The sequence below is a fragment of the Epinephelus moara genome, chromosome 14 (genome assembly GCF_006386435.1).
Source record: "Epinephelus moara isolate mb chromosome 14, YSFRI_EMoa_1.0, whole genome shotgun sequence".
Taxonomy (NCBI): domain Eukaryota; kingdom Metazoa; phylum Chordata; class Actinopteri; order Perciformes; family Serranidae; genus Epinephelus; species Epinephelus moara.
The window spans coordinates 25,790,850-25,813,542 of NC_065519.1; the positions used below are offsets into that span (position 1 = coordinate 25,790,850).

Below are 22,693 nucleotides of genomic sequence, written 5' to 3' on the forward strand. Positions count from 1 at the left end.
TCTTGTTTCCCCGCATGCTTACAAAGCAGGAGAGGGGTTCACCGCAAAGGTCAAAGCAGGTTAGAAAGCCAGCGGGCTCAATAGTTTGGTCCTGTATTCAGTGTAAGTTAATAATGACTAAAAATGCCCTTTACTGACAGATTGCTAAGATAACATATATCATTTTAGGTCTGTAAACTGATACTAGAACAGCATAGCTCAGAATAAAATAAAATCCCACATGCTTAACAGTAATTCGACACCAGTAGTAAAATAAAGACAATACAAAAGATCACTGACATAAACTGCAATTTTTAATAAAACGCTATTCAAAACTTACAAAAGGCAGATAAAGCAACAACAGACACTTCTTCCCTGTGTTTTCTTAAATAATACTGTCATTCTGTCTCTTGTGATCTGTGAGCTAATAGAAGGCCATTCGACCAGTGTGTCCTAAAAGATTAGTTCTAAAAAAACCATGTATTACTGTCAACCAGCTGCATGTATAGGCCCTTTAGGTGGGTAATTACAGAGTAAACTGAAACACAGGATACAAACCTTTACTGAAATAGAGTGCATAGCTGTAAAACCAGCACAAATATTTGCTAGTGACAAGACATAAACATCCTTTTTACCAACCAATGCAGCATTGTCAACTAAAGTGACTGTAAAAATCTCTCCAGAGTTTATGCATAGCTTACAAGAGGCAACCTTTGGTAGAGGGTGATGCAACTAACGGATCACAAAAGTGTCATCTGAGAGAGAAAAGAAGTAACATGTAGAGTAAAAGCACAGTTTCACTGACAAAATATGCTGTGTTTTTGTAACTTATTTATGCAATTGAAATCAAAATAAGCAAATAGCTGAAGTGATATCAGGCAAGTTTTTCTGAAGTATTAAATAACGGTACCAGAGAGCATTTCAACTGAAACATGACATAGCTTAATATGTACAGAGGAGTCCAGAGACGGCACACGAAGGCCAAAGTGTCCTAAACCTGAACAAACTGTGTCTTCTTGAGGCAGAGATGGGACTTGTAGTCAGAGACGAGGAGGGTATTGGGCAGTGTTAAAGGGGTGATGATGTAATGTAGTGAGTACTACAAAAGCAAGTTGGGTTGAGGAGTAGTAGTTGGTAGTAGTAGTAACACCAGGGAAATATGGAGGCTGGGGGGGAGAGAAGAGTGTGAGAAAGCCCAAAGCTGCTAAAAAAACACAGCTGGACGTTAAAAATCAAAGGCACTGAGGAAGGACAAAAGACAGGAACAGGAAGCCCCGGACAGGAAGCGCATCATCAGTGAGTCAATAGCTTAAGCCGCGTGATCCAACTGACCAGTAGTGAGCGTTCTGCCGTTGCGCGCTTGGAGACGGGGCCTACGGGGGCCTTTTTCATGTCCTCCTGGTAGGGGATGGTGGCGCTGTTGTGGAGGTCTGAGTTGGAGTAGTAGCGGCTGCCCCTGATGTGGTCCACTCTGACGAGGTGACGTTCCCCTGCAGGCCTGTAGGGCGGAGACACTGAGGGCACCTCCTCAGCGATGGTGGGGATCCTCTCATTGCTAAGGTATCTGTACAGGAGGTCTTCACCTGAGGCAGAGAGACAAAGAGACGTCAGCTTATCAACAGCATTAAGGTGGATTTAAACTTATATGCAGACCCTGTGATGTGGCCTACACAAGTGGCCTATGCCGTTGTGAGCATTTTTACTTGTGCGGAGGTGTATCTGTGTCACTCTGCATTTACACCTCCAAAACAATAGTCAGCAGCAGGGTTTCTGTGAAGTGCTGTAAAGTTGCATTTGCTCAAAACACTCCCAAAACACACATAAAACATAGCTTTATAGCGACAATTTCAAACACAAGTACACAAATCAGCTTCATCATAACGTGCACGATTCACAGACAAACACTTGTCTTTATCTGGACACATTTTCCCCACAAATACAACATGCTAATGTTATTAGCACAAGCCTATGGTATTTTACACTGTATAAATTAGCCTAGCGGCTAGCAGACATTTCCTCTACTCATGAAACCAGGGACAACAGCAACATGTGACAAAGGCAATATTACAAATTTCGGTTCCATTACAGCTCACAAGATTCACGAACAAAACAAGTGACTTATACTAAACACGTTTTCGAAACAAATACAACATGCTAACGTTATTAGCACAAGCCTATGGCATTTTACATTGTATAAATCAGCCTAGCCACTAGCGAAGATTTCCTCTACTCATAGAGTACGGCATAGGTTCTACATCGATGCAGAGCCTACGCCATAGGTATGGCATTGGTTTGACGCAGAAGTATAAATCCTGCTTTAAAAGGGAGGCACTGAGTATCAATATCTTACTGACATACAAAAAATGACATGATATTAGGAAAAACTGTAAATTTGTTGATCTCAGAGCTTTTGAGACTTGTCCTATCAGTAAAAAAAACAACAACCAGCAGTCATTAAGTGCTTCTAGCACCTACTGCCTTCAATTTAAATATTAATTCAGAATAAAGCATATCTGTCCATTCTAGAGCTGCAACAATTAGTTGATCAATCAGTTAGTGAATCCACAGAAATCAACTGGCAACTATTTTGATACCTGAATAATCATTGAAGTCATTTTTTTGCTGGTTTCATACTTCTTAAATGTTTGATGCTTTTCTTTACTTAAACCTCAATAAGCTATGGATTTTGTTGGTCAGATGTAACATTTGAAGACGTCACCTTGGGCTCTTGGAAACTACACAGGGCATATTTCACTATTTTCTGATATTTTATAAATAAAACTGATAGATCAATTAAGAAAATAATGGGCAGATTAATCGACATTGGAAATACTTGTTAGTTGCAGCCCTAGTCCATTCAGTATGGGGCTGGAGAAAGCAGACAGTTAGCTTATCATAAAGACTGAAAAATGGGAAAAAGCTAGCCATAAATATTGTATGCTTTAATAATTAAAGCATATTTTTAAAAATATCTTTCGTGAGATCATATAATTGATGCAAGTGATAGTCAAGGAGGTCCTTAAGACTGCTAAAATAAAGATCTTTTTAAGTCTTTAAATAGTTGCAAATTTACCTTTATTGGGGGTTACGTAATAATCTTGATTCTACCCTAATATTGTTCCTCTAATATTCACTCTCGACAACATTCATGTGCTCAAATGTCACTTGTGAGACAGCTGATGTGCAGTACAATGCAGTGTGCTCAAAATTTGTATGAACCATGAGTATGCCTGTCAAAACATACAGACGTAATCCTTCAGCTGAGTTTCAAACATGAATCTTGGAATAACAGGGGTTTAACCTGGAAGTGAAAGCATGTGTGTACATACCTTTCCTTCCCTGTGTCCAGGGCTTAGCATATGGATCTACAATTCCAACACAGGTGTCCACTGGCATGGAGAGGGGCCGTGGCTTCCCTAGAGGCAAGAGTTTAATATTTATCAGTTGCATTGTTTTAGGATCATACTTTTTCTATAACCATGGGTAGAATGTTTACAAGATGAATGATAAAGTACTGACCACGCGAGGACTTGTGCTCCCTCATTCTGGGCTGTATCACGTTGGCCTCGATGGGACAGCCCACGCTAAGCTTGTCATAATCTGCGATGGTGCAGCGTCTTCTGCTCTCCTGGTCCAGATAGGAGTTGGGTGACTCAGAGCCCTTTGGTCTTTTACTAATGCTGCAGAAGGAGTCTGTTCTTCCCTCACTGCGTGGAGAAACAGATGCTCATTTATTTATTACAACACAACATCCCACTCCAGTTTACAGTACATTAGCACGATTAGTAAGAAAACAATGTTGTGTAACTCTAATTCCAATGAAATAAATAGGACAAAGCTACAAACTTTGTATTAAAATTCAGTCTCTAGCATTTTTTGAGTGAATGTGACCACGTTCTGTCAACTTTCTGGAGGTGGAAGATGAAACAGTTGTTGCATAAGGATTGTGGTGGGACTGGTGGGAGCAGAGTGGGCTGAAGACATGCAGAACAGAATGTGCAGTAGGAGGGGAGGGAGGTTAGGCGGTCACGAGTCCGGGACACACTCATTATTATCCTTTTAGAACTTGTTGAATGAAGCTAAACTTCAGGAAATAAAAAGCTTGGCAGATATAAAGAGACAGCTCACCGTGGGGTGTATGGCATTGGAGGAGGAGGGGGGATGTACAAGTCCAGGATAGCCGGCTTCTCCTTTTTGGTTGATCCGTTAGCTGAGCCGCAGGGAGACTGGGCTCTGATCAAGGAGGAATTATTCTGAAAAAATACAGCATAGGAGATCAATATCGGTTTACTGCTGACAACAAATTAAGTCATCGCTTTCTGCTGCTAAAGACTAAATATGACTTGCTGGCAGCTGGGAGGAGTTTACCACAAGTGGTGAGACATTTAAGTGCTTATGTGTGTCTCCCCGAGTATAAACCTTCTTGTTTGAGGTATGGAAAGATTGTAAGTGAAGTCCAAAATAGCCCGCGAGACATGTACTTAAAACTGTACTCATTTACCACAGTTACGTTTCCCAACACTCAACAACATTGCGCCCTTGACTAGATGTACGACTCTTGCTCGCTGCCATTCTCATCAGACCTAAATGATATGTTTGATGATACTGTGTAGTAGACGTGATATATTAATGACAAACTTAACATCCGATTTGGGATCTCATGAATCATTTCCCCTTTTCCTTTTGCAAATAGCTCCCATGTGTACAAATTATACAGTATCACAAAGGCAGTGTCGTTCACCCCTGAATCAGGGTGTATGATTTGTCTTTGTTTTGCCCTCTGGAGCCGTATTATCTCAGATAAACTCAGATGTCTAACACTGATACCCCTGACTACTTGTTAAAACAAGATGCTGCTGATGATGTTGACATTGGCCACCTTTGTGTTGAGAGGCTCTTTTGTTGTTTTGAGAAACCCACTCTTATCTGATATCTTCTCATCTTGCCTTCTCAGGCTATAAAACAGCCTCTGCGTGATGAGACAATACCAGAGCCTGAAATTTGGTAGTCTTAGTTTACAACGAGCGTATTGTCTCCCTGTCTATTAAAGGGGACTCAGGTGCAGAGATGTGTTTAAAAGCTAAGTTAAGCCTAATGTGGTCACATGAGGGAGAACAGCAAATTGGATTACAGTCACATAACCTTATTAGCACAATATTTATCGGTGACCCTTGACCTTTCTTTGAACAATGCACATTTAGGCTGTTTGCTCTTTAAAGAAAAAAAGAGGGTGAACCCAAATAACATGCATTAAGTCCCATTGTCCTCTTTTGATGGCAATATCTGGCCAATTTCATTCTAATAGACCAGATACAATCTAACCAGACTCCAACACTGTTGGCTGGCAGCTTTATCTCTTAAGACCGAATGACATCATGGGACTTTGTTTGCTTCTGATGTCGTGCATGAAGAAAAACTCAATGCTGTATTCAATTCAGCCGGCAGCACTTTCAGGGTGGCTCTGTGACACTTGTCTGAACTTGTCGTTTCAAAACCAACTCCCTAAAAAGCTGATAATTGGTTGACAATGACTAGACGTGCAGGCTTTTGTTGATCTTCCATAATGAAAGGAGGATGTGTGTGAGCTGTGTGTGTGCATGTACCTGTGGTACTGGGGGCTTCCAGCGCATGTTCTTGAGCGGGGCGGGGGTGAAACCTGTTGTGCCTGTGGGCCTCTTCTTGAGGAGCAGAACAACACCTTTGGGGTCCTCCCTCAGTTTGACAACCAGGTTTTTCAGCTGCCAGCCAACCTGATTCAAAGGATGAGAACAAACAAAAAAAAGACAACCTCCATTAATATTACATTGACATTTATAGTATGTACTCAAATTAACAATATGTATGGTCAAATATGTTGATAACAGCGGTAAAAAAGGTTCCTACCACTGTCTGCTGGTTGACCTGGATCACCTCATCACCAGCATGGATCTTCCTGGTCAGGTCTGCAGGTGACTAAAGCACGAACAAAGTAAAGGTCAAAGCCTGATCAATCACTTTAAAGGAAAAGTGGGGTTGTATCAACTACTTATCCATGGTCAGTGTATTACTTATAGTAGATGCTAGTCAGCACACTCCCAGTTTGGAGAAGCAGGCTGGAGTACCTCCAAGGAAACTAAGCAATGTAATGCTTTGGACAGGGGCAGCTGCAAAACATATATTAGCCACCTAAAAATAATCAATATCAGTTGAAGTGTACGCTTTATTCGGAATATTTCCATGTCTTTATCGTCTTGAGGCATCCCTTTCCGACGGGGAACTGAAGCCATGACATTCATCTATGCTCTCTTCGGAGCCACCAAACTCCATTGAAAACAACTGTAATTTTACCTCGCAGGACACGGGAGTTGTTTGTCTAAGGCTCTCGATCAGTTGGTTCGTTTGTGTTATTGTGTGACTTTGGTAAATCCAAACTAACCCTTTAAAACACCAAAGTCACACAATGACACACACAAACAAATCCATTGAGGCAGTGCTAGACCAGTAATTTCCCTGTTCTGCAAGATTAAATTACTGTTTTTGTCAATGGAGTCTGGTGGCTTTGAAGAGAGCGAAGATAATGGCTTCAGTTCCCTTTTGAAAATCTCTGTCTGACGGAAAGGTAAAGCTGTGAAAATTCTCAATATAGTAAGCACTTAAACTGATATTGATCTTTTTAGGTGGACAAAATATGTTTTGCTGCTGCCCCCCTTCACAGCAATACACTGCTTAGTTTCAGTGGCAGTACTCCTGCCTGCTTCTCCAAACTGGGGGCATGCTGACCACCATCTACTGTATGTATTCACTGATTATGGATAAGTACCTCATACAACCCCACTTCAAGAAAATCATAACTATCCCTTTAATAAAACATTAGCATTTGTGGCTAACACCTATTTTAACTAATTCCAAAACCTTTTTGAAAGTAGAGCTACTTTAGTGCCCATCCTGCTTTTGAAAATCTCTATTCAAGAGCAAACATCTGATGAACAAACACTCTGAGTTCAAATCGTGAGAAAACACAAAGACTTTTGGCGTGTATGAATATCAGTTGAATTGTTTTTCCTGTCACACAGATGTCAAACGGGATTCACTAGTCATTATTGCTGATGATTCAGGTCCTGATTCACACGGACCGGAGGCGTGAGGATCTAATCGTGGCAGTGATGCTGGTGTGTTAGTCACAGACTGGTTGTCTCAGTGTGGTGGTAAGGTAGGACTTCTTTTTGTGGAGGCTGTTTGTTTCTGCGCTCCAGTAATCGGTAAATGTCACAAACAATTCCCTTTGCAGATAAGCAGTTCTTAACTCCTTCAGATAAGTTGGTGTGTTCTCAGTGGAGGAGGAGGAGGAGGAGGAGGAGGAAGAGGAGGAGGAGGAGGAGAACAAGCTGTTTTTTCAACCAATATCAGGAGCTCATTCTGAAGTGTGAAGTGCAGTAATATTGGAATTTCCAAGTTTGCCATATGGGACATATGGGTCATTCCATACTATTTCACAAAAGACCTTCCAGTTCATGTCTTGGATTTTCTTGAAGAAAAAAAAACTGTGTGAAAAGTTCTATTGAATTCATATGATCTTAAATCCTCTAGGAATTTTTGAAGTTTGGCTCTCAGAGCTAAATCCTTATTTTTACGATTCTTTGTTTTGCCTCTTTCACACATAGTTCCTGGTAAATTATTGGGATAACCTTTCAGGCACTACTGGTGATTTTGACTGTGTACACATGCACTACATTCAAGAGACTTGAACTGGGAAACGTTCTGAATTTCTAATGGGTTGGCATGACCCATATGACATATGATGTAAAGAAATCTAAATGGCCAACTGTTTCATTCTAGACTACAACCAGTCTCTCTCACTACGATCTCAGAACCCACTGGCCATCATCTGACAACGATAAAGCCTCTGGGGGCGAGAGCCAATATTTCAGGCTGATCTAATGTAGCCAGCAGATATCCAAACCAAGATTTCCTTTTCCGTGAACCAACCATTTCAGTTAATCTTTATGAACAGACATATATATTAAAAAAAAAATTATGCAAAGCTAAATCATCGTCGGAAACTATAGCAGATGGGTTCTGAGTTTGCATTTTGGCCATTGCCTTACGTCTCTCCACACAGACTGTTTTCCTGCGTTCAAATGTGATTAGTCAACATAGCTCGGACTTTAAACGGAAACCAGAACACTTCCGATAGCAAAATCTTGTTCCATTGCCTACAGATTCTGCATACATGTAAAGAATCTGTTTATAGAGAATACTGTATTATACTGGTTAGCATGAGCGTGGGAAGGGGCAAATGTATGCTTGTGGTCAGCATATTGTCAAACTTACATGTTCTGTGGTTCCCGTGATGACATGTAACCCATCGTAGGTAGACTTGATGTACATCCCCTAAGGCACAAAGAAAACCCACAAGATTTTCAGTACAAATAAAACATTCCCAGAGGGAGAGACATGTATGACCGAGATGTGAGGGTCACAATTTGATACACATTGCATGCATTCCTAGCCTGCAGTCCCAGGGGGCAGATATTGTGTTTAAGAGTAAAAAAAAAAATCTCCCAGCATTCCTTACCAGACCCTCTCCCGGCTTGATATTGGTCAGCTGGACTTCCTCCAAGCAGGCCGACTGGCTCATCAGGGGGTCAGAGGTGGTTCTCACAGTCTGATCACAGATGTTGTTCAAAATCTTTGACTGAAGAGGTAAAGGCAAAAGAAAATTCATTAGTAAATAAAATAGGAAGCTAAAGACTAATACATTTCTCACAGTGATTATAAGCATTGTGCTTAATACTCTAATGGTGTATTTAATAACCACTGTGTGTTGAACAAGTTGGAACAAGTCAGGTTACACTGCTACTCGTGACACTCATGACGCATAGACTTTATCTTTCATCAGTTAGTGGCCTTACTCCCTGTGTACATGCCTTTGTGTGTGTATAATGCTCATGTTCAGTGCAAGGCTTAATGGGCTAAAAGGGACCATTAGTGTGCTATTAACTGAACATACCAGTGCGCACACACAACACTGAAATCAGTCCTGTGCATGCCAGCCTTCCTCTTGCTCTGTCCCTTGCTTGTTTAAGGACAAAAACTGTCATTTGTCATCATTAGAGGGGGTCTTTTCTATGAAGTGTCCTCTCAGGCACATGCATTTTGTTTTGAACACATGCTGTACACTTTATGTGGAGCTGAGCATCCAACAAAGAAACGGTCAGAGAGGGACTTGGCTCTAATGTTGACTTCGTTTGGGTTGTCTGAGAGAGAGAGAGAGAGAGAGAGAGACAGAGTGCTAGAGGAAGCCCAGTATTAGCCCAAGGGGTCTGGAGAGTGTCAGCAACAGGAAACATTGATTGATGGCTGGGGCGTATTAGAGCCGCCTCCTCTGCTGGCAATCCTATAGACGGGTCTGCTCCATTCACCCACAAAGCGGACCTTGCTACCGAGAGCATGTCACACAATCTCTTTGTAAAAAGACAAATACCCAAACGATCTAGCAGACCTTTTCCCCCCGTATGGGAACTTCAGGGTCTCGTTTAGTTTATATTAGGTGAAACAAAGAGGAGAGATACAGTATACTTACAACTTCCAGGATCTTCTCTTCCATCTCGTAAACACTGCAGTCCTGTTACAAAGAAGACAGTGATGACAGATTAGGCTTGTGAGCAGTAAACAACAGGGAAGAGGAAGACGTTAGTCAATGGCTTGAGAAGCAGAAAAAGTATAGGGGTTGGGTAAATACGATATAATCAGCATTCCAGATATAGAACTGAGAAAAATGGAGAACAGCCTCAAATAAACAGCTTTTAGGCTCAAATTACCTCTCTGCCTAAATTCTGGGGAAGCTATAATTGTATAATGCGCAGTGTGGTTCAGGACTATATTGGAACGTAAATACCATACTAACACTCATACAGCAAAAATGTGCAGATGACATGGTGGGAAACAATTGGCGAAAACATGTAATGATGTTCAGAAAGCCCTCATCCAAAAAGAGCTTTGGTTTTCTGCAAACACTTGAATGCATCACTGCTTTCCACAGTTAAAAAAGTGGGTGGGCCAGTGATGGCAGGGGTTCTTGAACTCAAATAAGACACAGTAGCGGTGATCTTGGTTGTTTGGGGGAAGGAACCGGCGATAAAATCTGCAAAGTCAGCTGAGAGACCAGCGTCCCCTCCAAGTGTCTCAACACAGCCCTCATAGACTGCAGCTGGACTGGCCACAGCTGAGGCAACAGCCTCCCCTGACAACTGTGTTGTTTGTGGTGAAAAGGCCCCTGGTAAGGTTGGGGGGGGTGGGGGGGTTCACAGTGCATGCGGGGGGCCCCTGCCTGTTTATGAAATTGTCTCTATGCTGGGAATGCCCCAAAGGAAGCCATCCATCAAAACACAGGTGAGATGCTTCTGTCAAAACTAGAGAGCACAGCAGATCTACCTCAACAAGTCTCCTCTTTCTCCGGAGTCCCAACAAGCCATTGTCAATGCATCATAAAGGGATACTGGTGCTGTGGCCCTCACAGTATTAGCGACATGCATGGGCATGTGCCATGTACAAAGCCAGCTCTGTTGCTCTTTGTAAATCCATTGTGCAGACAGCGAATGGGGGTCGAGCAAGTTTTTCCATATTTCCATAGCTTGCACATTCCAAAGGGCTAAAGGGGAGCGTCTGTTTTCACATGCACATAGCTCGGCATACTGTTAGTTTGTTTGCATTGACAGGATTTGCACGACTGTCTGTGGCCGTGAGCGATGGCTTCACGTTAAAGCAGGGTTCCTCCTAGGCTCCCTAAATATGACATGTGTTCGAGTGCCTGCGTGAAGGGCTAAGCTAATTTGGAAAAGTAATATACATGTGACTTTGCCTCATCTCCCTTACTTAAAGGGAAAAAATGAAAAGCCAATATAAACATTAAGTAGGAAAAAACAATTATAATAGGTTTCATTTGAAATATATTGGTCCCAAATGTATGTTTTCCTACAATGTATTTTCTGAAGTCAGCCAAGAACTTATGGTGGTTTCTAAAAGAATTTGGCTATCCTTGCGTAAACACGCGTCTGCATATTTCTTTTAGAGACTGGCCCGTGTTTGGATGACTACACTGTTGACTGAGCCAAGAGGAATGAGCTAAAAATACATATTTTGATGTTTAGAGGTCGTGAAACAAAACAGTATCATTATGTGCTGGAGACAAGGCCTGGCACATCTCCGATCAAGCTTTGACATTTATGAAACATTTTTCTTGTTTCACAGTAGAGTACCATCGAATCATGTGAATACAATATCGCACGTAATCCCTCTAAGATCGCTCCGTGATATCCAAATGAATCCCATATCTTTGTCAAAACCAAAGTCTTTCTCGTAGACAGGAGCCAGATCGTAACTAAGCGCTGAGAGAGGCTGAGGGACAATTCCCTGGGTGTACTGATCCCTCACGTTATGGACTTGATCCCACAGCCGGTGTGGATCAGATGACTCTCTCTGTGTGCTGCTCTCTGGGCCTTTGATCTGCCACCGGAGCAGATTTGCATGGTCAAGCAATGAAGTGGCTGAGAGAGAGGAGTGCTGGCACAGTGCAGGAACCCGGAGCGTAGCTGCCTTTACACAGGAGTGAAATAAAGACCTGACCTTCTGACATCCTATTATTCATAAGGTATTAACATATGATAGATAAATTTGTTTAGTCTTTGGCCTGCATGATGAAATCTCTGTTTTTCTGCTAAAAACAGAGACCTTTAATTTCATATCTGCGCCAACAATCCAGGAGTGGGAAGCACAGATAAAAGAGACGGGGGATTGATGAAAAATGTCTTCTTTGAAAGAGAATGACCTCCACTCTGACGGGTCAGCCAAGATGGGTGATGCGTTCACAGTTTTATGGCCATGTCCCATTGTGTGTGTACACACAGGCTCCATTCAGGCAGAACACATAAATTGTGTGATCTGAAAAGCCCTAATTCTTGGCTGAAGTTCATGAACGAGCCGGGCAAACCTCACACCGTCCTCCCCCATCATAAAACTAATCACTGAGGCAGTGTCCTGTGCAACCTTTTTTATTAACCAGTGGCTCATACTCTGGCCTACATGTTATGAATAACAAAGGGAGTCTCAATGGTCCAGAAAAATGAGAAAGGAAGCCAAGAGTCTATCTGTCAGCTTAGATACTTAAATGGTTTGATGAGTTGGAAGTGAGACTCCTCATGAGTGTTTCTGTTACATGCATTGCTGTGAGCTGATTAAAAACAGAGGACCAATCTGCACCTCTCATCCTTCAGTTGTTGCAGGAAACTAAACTCTCCAGTCTTACAAGACTCTTTCAGCACCTATCAGGAGTTTATTCTACACCATAACCTCCCCACTTCACATGGCAGTGTGGGAAATGTATACCCCCCACTTCTCCTGGATGGCCATGACCGAGACACCCACAGTAAATCACCAGAGGCGCTGAAATCCCCGACTCTGGCAAGGAAATAGGCACTCTGGGAAAGGAATTTATTTTGATGCAATAACCCTCTAAAAATGACACCTGCAGTCTCAGCAGCCACTTTCACTGGCAGTGTAAAATGAGTCGCTTACTGGGCCATGCTTAAGTCAAACCCTTTAGGGAGAACAAATTGTGCATACAGGCTAATGGCTTTGATAGAAGAACAGGCCACTCACCAGCTCCCTTTGTTTAAGACATATGTATGACCAAATCTTTGCTGGTTGCATGAAACTGTCAGAAGTAGACACCCAATTGTATCATGATGCAATGGCAGAGCAATGCTCTTCAGAAAGTTGTGAAATATAGTGAATGTAGGCTGATGCTCTGTTTTAAGCGTTAGCCATCTATCTGGCAGTCAGATGGACCACCTCCTCATCCCCTGCGTTAAACCTACACGCAGGAAGCGCTTTCAGACAGTTTGCTCTCCCACTGCGAGCATCTTGGAGAAGTAAAAACAGGAACCACATGGCTGAAGGAGTATGGCAGCCTGGGGAATGTTGGCAGTCGCCTTTTAAAACAGCGCCAGCGGGTTTTATGAAAGTGGAAACACAAAAGCGACGGTTACCATTAAACGTCCCCGCACTAAAGGGGGTCTCCTCATTAGCCAGCATGGGGAGGAAAAGATCCCAAGAAAAACATCAGCATTTGCAATAATGTGCTCAGACTGCTGGCTTCAGGCTTGTGTCATGGCTGCCAGACCACATTTCCCATAACTCTCCTCTCCTACACTTTATCTTGCATGTCTGTGTCCCCGGGCTATGCGCTCAGTGGAAAAACCTATTGTGTGTGTGTGTATGTCTGTGTGTGTTTCCCAGGGGCTATAGCTACACGTGTGCTGTTGAGCTAACTAGCGTGCAGACCTGTTGAACTGTGGTGGTGAGCTCCAGGCACAGCTGAATGATCTTGTTCTTGGTGGCTGTGAAGTCACTGATCCCTGTAAGAGGCGTCCTGCAAACAGACAAAGAAGGAAAGGGAGAATATTAGGAACCAGTGATGGACAGCAGAGTCAAGCTGAGCTTAGGTTACTCGTTCAAGCTGCATGACCGCATTAAAATGTTTGATATTAACCGCCAAAATGTCTAGTAAAAATTACCTGAGACAGAAACACAGGATCTGCACTCAGCGGCAGATCTATTAGACACACCTTTAAAATCTAATGCAATCCAATGCAACAGCTCAGCCATTAAATCTACCTTCACACAGACAATACTGTTCAGATTTGAATGACACTGTCAGAAAGGTATTCATTTAACCCTGTTTTTATTACTGACTGTAGTTTGCATTGGTGTTTAAATTAACTACATTATACTGAGAGGTGTTTCCGATTTTGGATTGGAAACACATTTCAATGTAATGCAGTCCTGTATAACACCGTCACTAACTATGACTTCAGTAATAAAGATATAATTGAATTAACACCTCTTGGAAAGTTTCAACAAAACCGGCCATTATAAGCATCATTAACAAAGAATATGTGGCAGAGGTGTTGCACTGGATTGCATTAGACTGTATAGATGTACCTAATAAAGTGGCAAGGCAGCATGTGTCTCAAGTGATTTACTGTGGAATCAGCTGGAAGCTGCTAACGCTACACTTCATAATAGACTCAATGAACCTTGCTCTGATTGCTGTGTTTGGGTGACTGGCCACAGAAAGACTTGGTTGTCAGTCAAGAATGTCACCGCTCTGGCGCCATTTTATCTTCTTTTGTGTCTCTTTTCCCCTGACTCCATCTAAAACATATGCTTATGTACTACAGAATAGCTACCCAAACATCAGCCCCCAACCCCCTATGCATTTATTTTTTAAAAATATGTCAGTGTGGGTCATTATATCCAGTTGTTCAGAAAATGAAACCCATATCTTACCTCATGTACCCCATATCTTATATGTATCATCACACACTAAATCAGAGCTTTTGTTTCTTTCGACAGCACAGATATCTCAGTGAATATGATCTAACTGCTTTAACATTGACAATTACTAAACTAAGATGAAAAATATACACAGTAGTAGCACATAATGACTTTAAAAACTAAATTTCAAAGTCAAAACATGTAATTTTTGCACAGCACTTCTAAACACTGTTACACTGCTCTCTCATCTCAACATCACAACTACCATTTAAATCGTGACGTCATCTTACCCTCTTTAGCCGAGCATGCCACAAAAAGAGAAGCTTAATTTCAGCCAGCTAACACTTAATCCTGGCAACCTGCTTAATATGCTCTGCTTTTATGGTGTGATGTGGAGCAGGTCACCAGGAGAACACAGGGGACTCTGCCAGCTCCGGTCTTAAAGCTCACAAGGGGGTTGCACTTCTGTTCTAAAGCTGTATACAGTGTTGATATGGCCATCAGCATGGATATAGTAACGTTGTGAAGATGTCTTTTAATGCCAAAGATGAATGCATGTATCTGCTTGACCATCATATCCATAGACGTTATATTTCCCGTGCTCCATAATACAATATGACCCTGTACTATGACAGAGGAGGTCACAAACTCAATCCATTCATAGCCCATAGGTGTCCATCAAGGGCCAAAAACATTTTAAATAAGTCCCATGTTTCTCCTCAAGGTTTTGTCATATGAAACTATTCTGTTAACTTCGACACTAAGTAAGGAGAACAACTAAAGTTACTCTGTATTTGTGCAGCTAGTTTAAGCAGAAGTCTTACGACAGCCCTTCTGTTATCTGGTCTGACTCAGAGTGCAGGTAAATGGTGGTTAAAAAAAAAAAAGTTATTACCTGTCGAGCCAAGCCAGGAGGCTCTTGGCAGCGCCGATCAGCTCCACCACAGAGGTGAGGAAGTCGTTGGGTGGCTTGCGCGACATGCTCCCATCATACGCGGGGCTTTTCCTGCGGTCAGACGTGGCCATGTGCAGACTGTTGGTGGCAGCTCTCATCCTCACAACCAGATTCTTCAAGTTGTCCGTCTCTACCCCATAGTTCTGAAACGGAAAATCAATACAGCATTTTAACTAGGTCAGACACAAATGGAGAAAGCACACGCTCATGATTGAAGCTGAAATAATATTTATTGCCAATAAAACTCAAGATCAAAGCAAACAATCCTTCGACACAGTCTAGACGTGGGAGGTTCAACAGTGGAGTCTTATTCCCAGGACAACATGTTGTTTCCTGTACAATGGAGAGCTGTAATCACTTCTTTGACATATATCATTTAAGAAGACTTGTTTGTGAGGACAGCTCAGGCATGAAATTTCCCCTCCCGTCTGCAGGTTTGTTCCAGAGCGTGCAGGGAGAGTGTGCACGTGCCAGCACCTGATTCCTACCAAGCGGGGCAAAGTTTGCATTCTTGAGCCTGGGCTGTTTCCTGCTTTTGCATTCCTCCGATTTATAGGTTATTCACATGCACAAAGCGGCCGAGCTCTGCGTCTTCAAGGGTCACAAGGTACACTACAGATCAGCTATGCACTAAACCACCGTAGGGTGATGAGCTACAAAAGCGTGCCCATTTTTTTCTTGCAGGGTAAAGTGACACTGCGCCTGAGCACTTGTCAAATATTTATAAGAGCTTTGTTTTAAAGTCTCTGCAATGTTTTGACTGAATAAATAGGCTTGGGAATAATGTGTTGGTTAAAGGTAAGCAGGGAAAGGGTGGCCTGGCTCCTGTCCTGGTAAATATCAGCTTACATGGTGTTGCATCGCTGCCAGCAGTGCTGCTGTATGTGTGATGTGCCAGTAGCTAAATATGCTTAGCAAGGAGTAACACAGCACGTGATTGGGGAAACAACCGGGATCTGCAAGTGGTTAGTGTCTCCGTCTATTCTGCTGCCTCGCTCCAGCATGAGCTCAAAAAACATACAAATCATTCCACTTGTGTCACTCGAGGAATCACTGGAATAATTGGACTAGTTAAACAGTAGCTGTAGGCAGCCTTACTCACTGCACACTTGACATGAAATGAATTGTTAAAACATCATAAAAGATAAGAAAACATACTTAGTGAATATATGGGGGGAAAGGGAAATAAATCATTTAATGGTTTGGTTTCTCATTCAGTCATCCACACAGTGAAAGTAGAACTTTAGCACAAAGGCAGTGCGAGTGTTTTCTAGATCAAACGTCTCCTGGCTTTTTCATTAGCAGGCTAATCACACAGTCACAGCAGTTCTAACTGGCCCACAGATGTCCAGCGAGCTTTTGTCCCACACTGCCAGCTGAGCTAAAAACCACGTCTGAGCGAAAATCTGTGCTTCCAGTCAAATGCAATTTTTCATTCCCATAACAACAGTTTAAGCCAAATTTACATTTCTTCAGTGCCTTTTTATAGACATTCAGTTAATCTAGAATAAAGATGGCAGAGGCTTTTTTGTGTAGACCCTAGTTGGGGCTCTTTGAAGAGACTATATACTGGTATAAGTGTCCTCGGGAGAAATAGAGAACGGCTATCATAACACAGCACTTCCTGCCCTCGCTGCGGGCATTACATGGATCTGACTTGACTATAAAAGATACAAATGTCTGAAGCCTAGAGTGTGTGCATGTTTGTGTATGTTGCTACAATGTGCCATGGCTGCTGAAGACTGCTAATTTGTGCGTGATTATCATGTGATGCTGGTCTTGATTGGGTCGCTGGGGTCTGAGAACAAATAAAGAAGTGTTGGGTTTCAACATCGCCTCTGCAGAAGCCATCACAGCTCAGAGAAGTCCAGTAAAATTAATTTAAACGTTCTCTCTTTGTCCCTAGACAGCAGTTTGCTCTTGATAGCTTAGAGGGGGAGGAGGAGCATGAGTATTGATATTTCCTAAAGGGCTTTATGTTAGGTCATTGATCATCATGATATAGGTTTGAACCTGCTGACAGGACAGCTCAGGTCCCTGAAATATGAAAATCTCTATTATGTCTGCACATGCTTTTACATTTAAAGTTCAAGAGCAAAGCCTTGCAGCAGAGTGTCTCAAGGATGAATGTGGCTGCAGCAACAGGAAGTGTCTGACCTATCAGTAAACAAAAAGACAGAAAGTCTGGGGAGAGTGTGAGAGCTTGTGGGGGTTTTGGGTGCTGGTGGCCTGTGTTCCTGTTGGTAGCAGTGACCTTGACTCAGTTAAAGCTAATTGAATCGGGGGCCTCACTTCCTCCCACGGGGTCTGTGGAAGGCCGAGGCCTCATTCTTAATAAGGAAACCCCTTACAGACAAAAGACATTTAGCCGGACTGCTACAGTGAGAGGTGAGAGGTTGCTCAGAGTCCAGCATTCCTGGTCTTAAGTTCCAAAGGACAGAGAAGGAGGGAATAAATACAGTGTGCCGAATACTCCTTGACGCATGCAAACACACACACGCACGCACGCACGCACGCACGCACGCACGCGCGCACGCACGCACGCACATTCTGAGAAGGATGATAAAGATCACATGCAAGGAAAAGGGTCTACTTAAAATAACAAAACCATGCTGAGGAAGCACTTTGTGGGCCAAATTTATGAAGCCGCTCAAGAGGAAAATGGCTTGAGATTTCACTGCCATGATGTCAAGGCTCTAGGGGTGAACAAAAATCTGGGCCTGATTACTATGATGGTATAAGAGGTTATGGACCACAGGATGGACCATATGGTACATATTCTGTGATGAGTAAATCTATCAAAACAAAAAAGGCAACCGTGGACTATATGTGCCGAGTGCTTCCAGGTGTCCACAGGTAAAGGCATACTGTTAACAGGTAAAGAACAGCTTGCCTAGCTTAGCTTTTTCTAAGGGCCCTGACACATCAAGCAGATGATCGGCCGTCGGTCAGTGTCACGTCGTTGGTGAGCGTCTATTGCCCTAGGTTCTGCTGTGCATCCTGCACCATGGAGAGTTATTACCTCTCACGCAGGCACAGAACATATGTGCTAGTTGGCCACTGGCTGTTGTCCTTGCGCTGTGTTCAAGTACAACTTTTGGGCTGAGACAAAGGCAACATGAGGCAACCAAACAGTTGACCTTCATTGCCACTAGTTCTTTGACGTTGGTTTGGTGTGTCTGGGCCTTACCTTGCCCCAGTTAAATCTCTACAACTTGGTCCTCGAAGAATCTCCAGGCATAGATTTCGAGATTGTAGCTACAAGCAAAGTAAACTACTAGCTCAACATGTGACCCCCAACACAAAGGAGCCATGGAATGATGCATGCCAAATGACGACAGTTGTTTTCTAACCGCACACTAAATCGCACATGTGCTTGCTTCACACAGGCGACACGCACAGCTTCAGTGTGCTGAGGTGGCAGATGACTGATAAAGAAATCACATCTTTTAGAATCATAAAATGCATCAATCTTCAGCCATCTGACCCACAGCTTTCAGATCGGCATTGATGCAAAATGTCACCTCATGTAGGAGAGAGGAGTTTGAACTTTTTTGTTTCTGCAGGGTAAAAATAACCATGCCCCAAACGATTAATGTAAAGCGTTTTAAGAGAGTATAAAGGCAGAAATGCTGACACTGATCAAAACACAGGGACCACAATCTGGGACGTTTATGGCACAGGAAGTGATAAAACTCCAAATCGATCCCATCTGCTGGAAACCTGGTTCTCTTTCAGTTGGAGCATGGAGGCTTTTCATCACTCTTTTCGTGCTCACTGGTTGTATGCAGATATATTTTTGCTGGCAGTGCTTCTGGAAGCTACGATGATTGACAAAGGGGCAGCTGGTTCGCTCCCAGAGTGACTAAGAGGAGCCAAACGGGGGGAGCTATAAATGAACCAAGAAAGATGGCTCAGGTGAGTCAATGGTTGCGGCAGTAAGAATGACTTGCCTGACATTTCTGTTTGTTTAAGAGAGAAGTTCCTTGTGTGTGTATGTATTTTGTGAGTGAAGAAGACTAAAGATTTAAAGGAGAATGGGGAGAGAGGTCTTATCTATTGAACAGATCAAACTGTTAATTGTCGCTGCGTGATTACCATTAACTGCCTCTAGTAACCTCCAAGTGTCTAACTGCCAAATCGTGCCCAAGGCCACTTAGATCCATCTCTCCTCCTCTTGAGTGACACTGCTGTTCCCCAATGTCCTCGGGCTTGCTTCGTGTGTTGTTGTGCCTTTGCACCCCGCTGAGCTGTGTGAGAAATGAAGAGCCTTTCTGCATCGCTGGGTCCTTTAGCTGCCGAACCAGAAACTACAGGCTGGGTTTTAGTGAATGTGAACACTGAGAGCGAGGGGGGGAGGGACAGTGACCAAAAGAGAGCCCCTGCTTTGTAGCAAATCCTTCCTGAAGATACAGTTCCATCCCACGGTCATGCACTGTATCTAGATACACATCACATTAGCCACACACACACATACACACACACTGGTAACAGAGATCGACTGACCAGAGCACAGAGTAAATCGACAGCCTCCAGCACCAGTTCCTGGTGTCCAATCCTGGCCACGCCAAGCTCCTCCAGGTCTTGATGTGTGATCTTCAGTAGCTGCTCCCCACTGATCTTCTCCCGCTCAAAGTTGCTCACATATTGTTGCAGGCTGTCGTCCAGACCTGGACACAGAAGATGAACAAAGCAAACAGAGGGACTCATTAGACAAACATTGAAAATACACAACAGTCTGCTACTTCAGAAAGGTTCAGTTAAACTGTCATTTTCAAGATCTTTATGCCCCAATGGAAAACCAAAAATAGAATTCAGCCGAACTACTGTATCTTTATTAGCATGTGCCCTAAAAACAGGTGGGACTGCTATCTTTGCTAGACAAACACACCATTAACAGAGTAACAGTTGAGACCTTTAAGTCTGTTGGGCTGGTTAAACAATGGAAGGCTATATTTGTGAGTGTATGGGTGTGTGTGTGTTTCAATAAACGGGCCAGTGTCAGGGGCGTCCCCTTGCTACTATTTAGAGCAACAATAACAAATGAGTGACCGTTACACTACCAACTGCTCTGGTCATACCAGGATGTAACTCACACATGTGTGATGTAGGCTTTTCTGATTCTGTAGAATAAGTAATATTCACGAGAAACAAACTCATAAACACACCCTCCCTATGCACGCAATGTGTCGCTCAGCGGATCTTTAAGTGGTGTTAAGACCAGATAGTTTAAAAACAAGCCTTTGTGTGTTTGTGTAGCTGTGGGTGTAGAAGTAAACGCCGTCTTTCTCCCCATCAAAGAGCGCACAGAGAGGGGGCAGCTGCAGATACATGGCCCTGTGCCCCGTTTTCTAAAAGACCTGTCAGCTGAAAGACACACTCGACTCCCTCTAACCGTGCCTCACACTCTCCCTCACAAGTAATACTCTTCAGTGTGAGGGTCTGGCCGATCCGATTTCAGTTTGATATTCAAGTCATAAAAAGCTTTACTCTTAAAGGAACGTGTAACTCAACAGTTGATAACTGCATCCATATAAAATGTAGGGCGTGTAGATATGAGTGAAGACCTACAGGGTGTGTTCTGTGGTCACTGAGCCATTTTTGTGATTGGCACCTCATGTCTTCATGCCTCTGTGACACTCTGTCTGTACATGTGTTGCACAGAGTATGCAAAGCAGGTGATACTGTATATGTGTGAGTGTGTGTGTGGATCGTGGTAGTGAAATGCTAACCAAACAAGATTAGATTGCAAATATCAGAGCATCAGGATACATAAAGAGTACACACTGTACATACTGCTTCAACATGTTACATGTATCAGCGCACGTACATGTTCAACCTAAAAACAAACATGTTTTTTTTGCCAAAGTTAGTACAGTATTGATTATTTTATGTTAGAGATTTTTGTTTCTTTTATGCTCTATGTTCTCTCCTTACTGGTTTGAAGTAGGCAGGACCATCTTCCTAAAAGAGGCACTGTTATACATGCAGTGCATGCTAAAAACAGGGAGCGAATAGTTGAATCTTGGTATGTACACCTAAATGTTATCCAAATCTTAAAATTCTGATTCGGTTACAGCCCTAGGATGAACAGACGTCAGTACGGTGCTAATAAAGCAAAACAAATAAAGAACAGCAGCCAAGTTACTTGCATTATGATTCCCTGACTTTCTGGTACTGCAGCCCTTTGAGACACATTTATTGTAGAAATTGACATCACAGTACCACCACACATTGGGATATGCTGCAATGTGGAGCCCCTTGGGCTCACACTACCTACAGAGGATTTCCTTCAAGGCCATTAAAATTCCATTATGGCATCAAAGTTCAGTTATGACAGCGTTTTCAATCCTTGAGAAAATATCTGTGAGAGCTCAACTCACCTCTACTGAATCAAAGGGAAATTCCATCATGCCTTGTTAACCATTAGCCGCCACACAAGTCAAGTCCAGTTAGGCTCATTGGATTTTTCTCATTCCTTGGCATGCTAATTCAGAAGACTTCAGAGAATTTTGAGCTTAACCCTTGACTGGCCAACAGCGAGGAAATCCGCTTCACATTGTAAGACTTTGAGGGACTGAGTACTGGCCTGAACCCACAACAGCACAATCACAAGCCGAACACAAACACTGGGCCGGTCTCTTAATGCCATCAGACAAAAACAAAGACTCAGGCTCAGAGAGGGCAACCTTTCTCCTTCCTGCTGTGTTAAAAAGGCATTTCCTGTGGACTGGTGCCACCCTCCTCACCAACCAGAAGAAAGGACTGAAGGGGAACTTGTGGTTCAGCTTACAATAAGACTGGCTGAGGCTTACACTGTGTTTTTTTTTTTTTAGCTCGCTTGTTCTATAAAACCCACACAGACGGACTAGATATGGGAAAACAGTCTGGAAAGAAAATGTGGGAGGAATGAATCTGCACCTGCTAATTGATAAATGTGAGGCCACTCACTTTCATCCATTCATTGGCAAGTGTTTTCCTTCCCACACATCCTATTCCTGATCCTAGAAGTATGACCTCAGAGAGTCTAGAAATTCCAGGTCACTCCTGGGTCCAAACTGATCTACATTAGCTTTGAATTGGAACAATTGTAAGTGCGTTTACGTTCATTAGAGGAGGAGACCCACCACTTGTGTGTCGCCAGTGATTGAGGATAAGGGTGAATGTGTGCTACAAAGAAAATATATTACTCTGCCACTGAATTCAGGGGCCCTAAGAGGAAGGTAGCACTGCAATCTTTCCCTGTGGACTCAACTATTGACACCTTGTGAATAAAAGAGGGGTGTCCTTACAGTTGGGCTTATAAAACATTTATTGGGCCTGGATCAATGGCAGCTGGGGTGTGCATGTGTGTGCGAGACTATCAATTTTCATTAAAGGTAGAGTAACCAGTAAAGAAGATAGAGTGTCATGTTATTGTGAATTGAGCAAAGGGGGAGGCAC

At 42.9% G+C, this 22,693-nt stretch overlaps 1 protein-coding gene across 1 annotated transcript in view; it reads right to left on the reverse strand.

Annotated features, from left to right (window-relative positions):
* Positions 1-278: 278 nt before the first annotated feature.
* LOC126400848 (connector enhancer of kinase suppressor of ras 3-like) overlaps positions 279-22,693 on the reverse strand; it is a 36,755-nt gene continuing 14,340 nt past the window's right edge. The window contains exons 2-13 of the mRNA XM_050061828.1: positions 19,757-19,920; positions 15,191-15,393; positions 13,300-13,387; positions 9,542-9,583; positions 8,534-8,653; positions 8,290-8,349; positions 5,863-5,931; positions 5,583-5,729; positions 4,108-4,232; positions 3,499-3,686; positions 3,309-3,395; positions 279-1,562 (exon numbers count right to left, since the gene is read on the reverse strand). Coding sequence (XP_049917785.1) covers positions 1,273-1,562; positions 3,309-3,395; positions 3,499-3,686; positions 4,108-4,232; positions 5,583-5,729; positions 5,863-5,931; positions 8,290-8,349; positions 8,534-8,653; positions 9,542-9,583; positions 13,300-13,387; positions 15,191-15,393; positions 19,757-19,920 — 1,583 coding nt within the window. The 3' untranslated portion in view covers positions 279-1,272. The remainder of the gene's footprint in view (positions 1,563-3,308; positions 3,396-3,498; positions 3,687-4,107; positions 4,233-5,582; positions 5,730-5,862; positions 5,932-8,289; positions 8,350-8,533; positions 8,654-9,541; positions 9,584-13,299; positions 13,388-15,190; positions 15,394-19,756; positions 19,921-22,693) is intronic.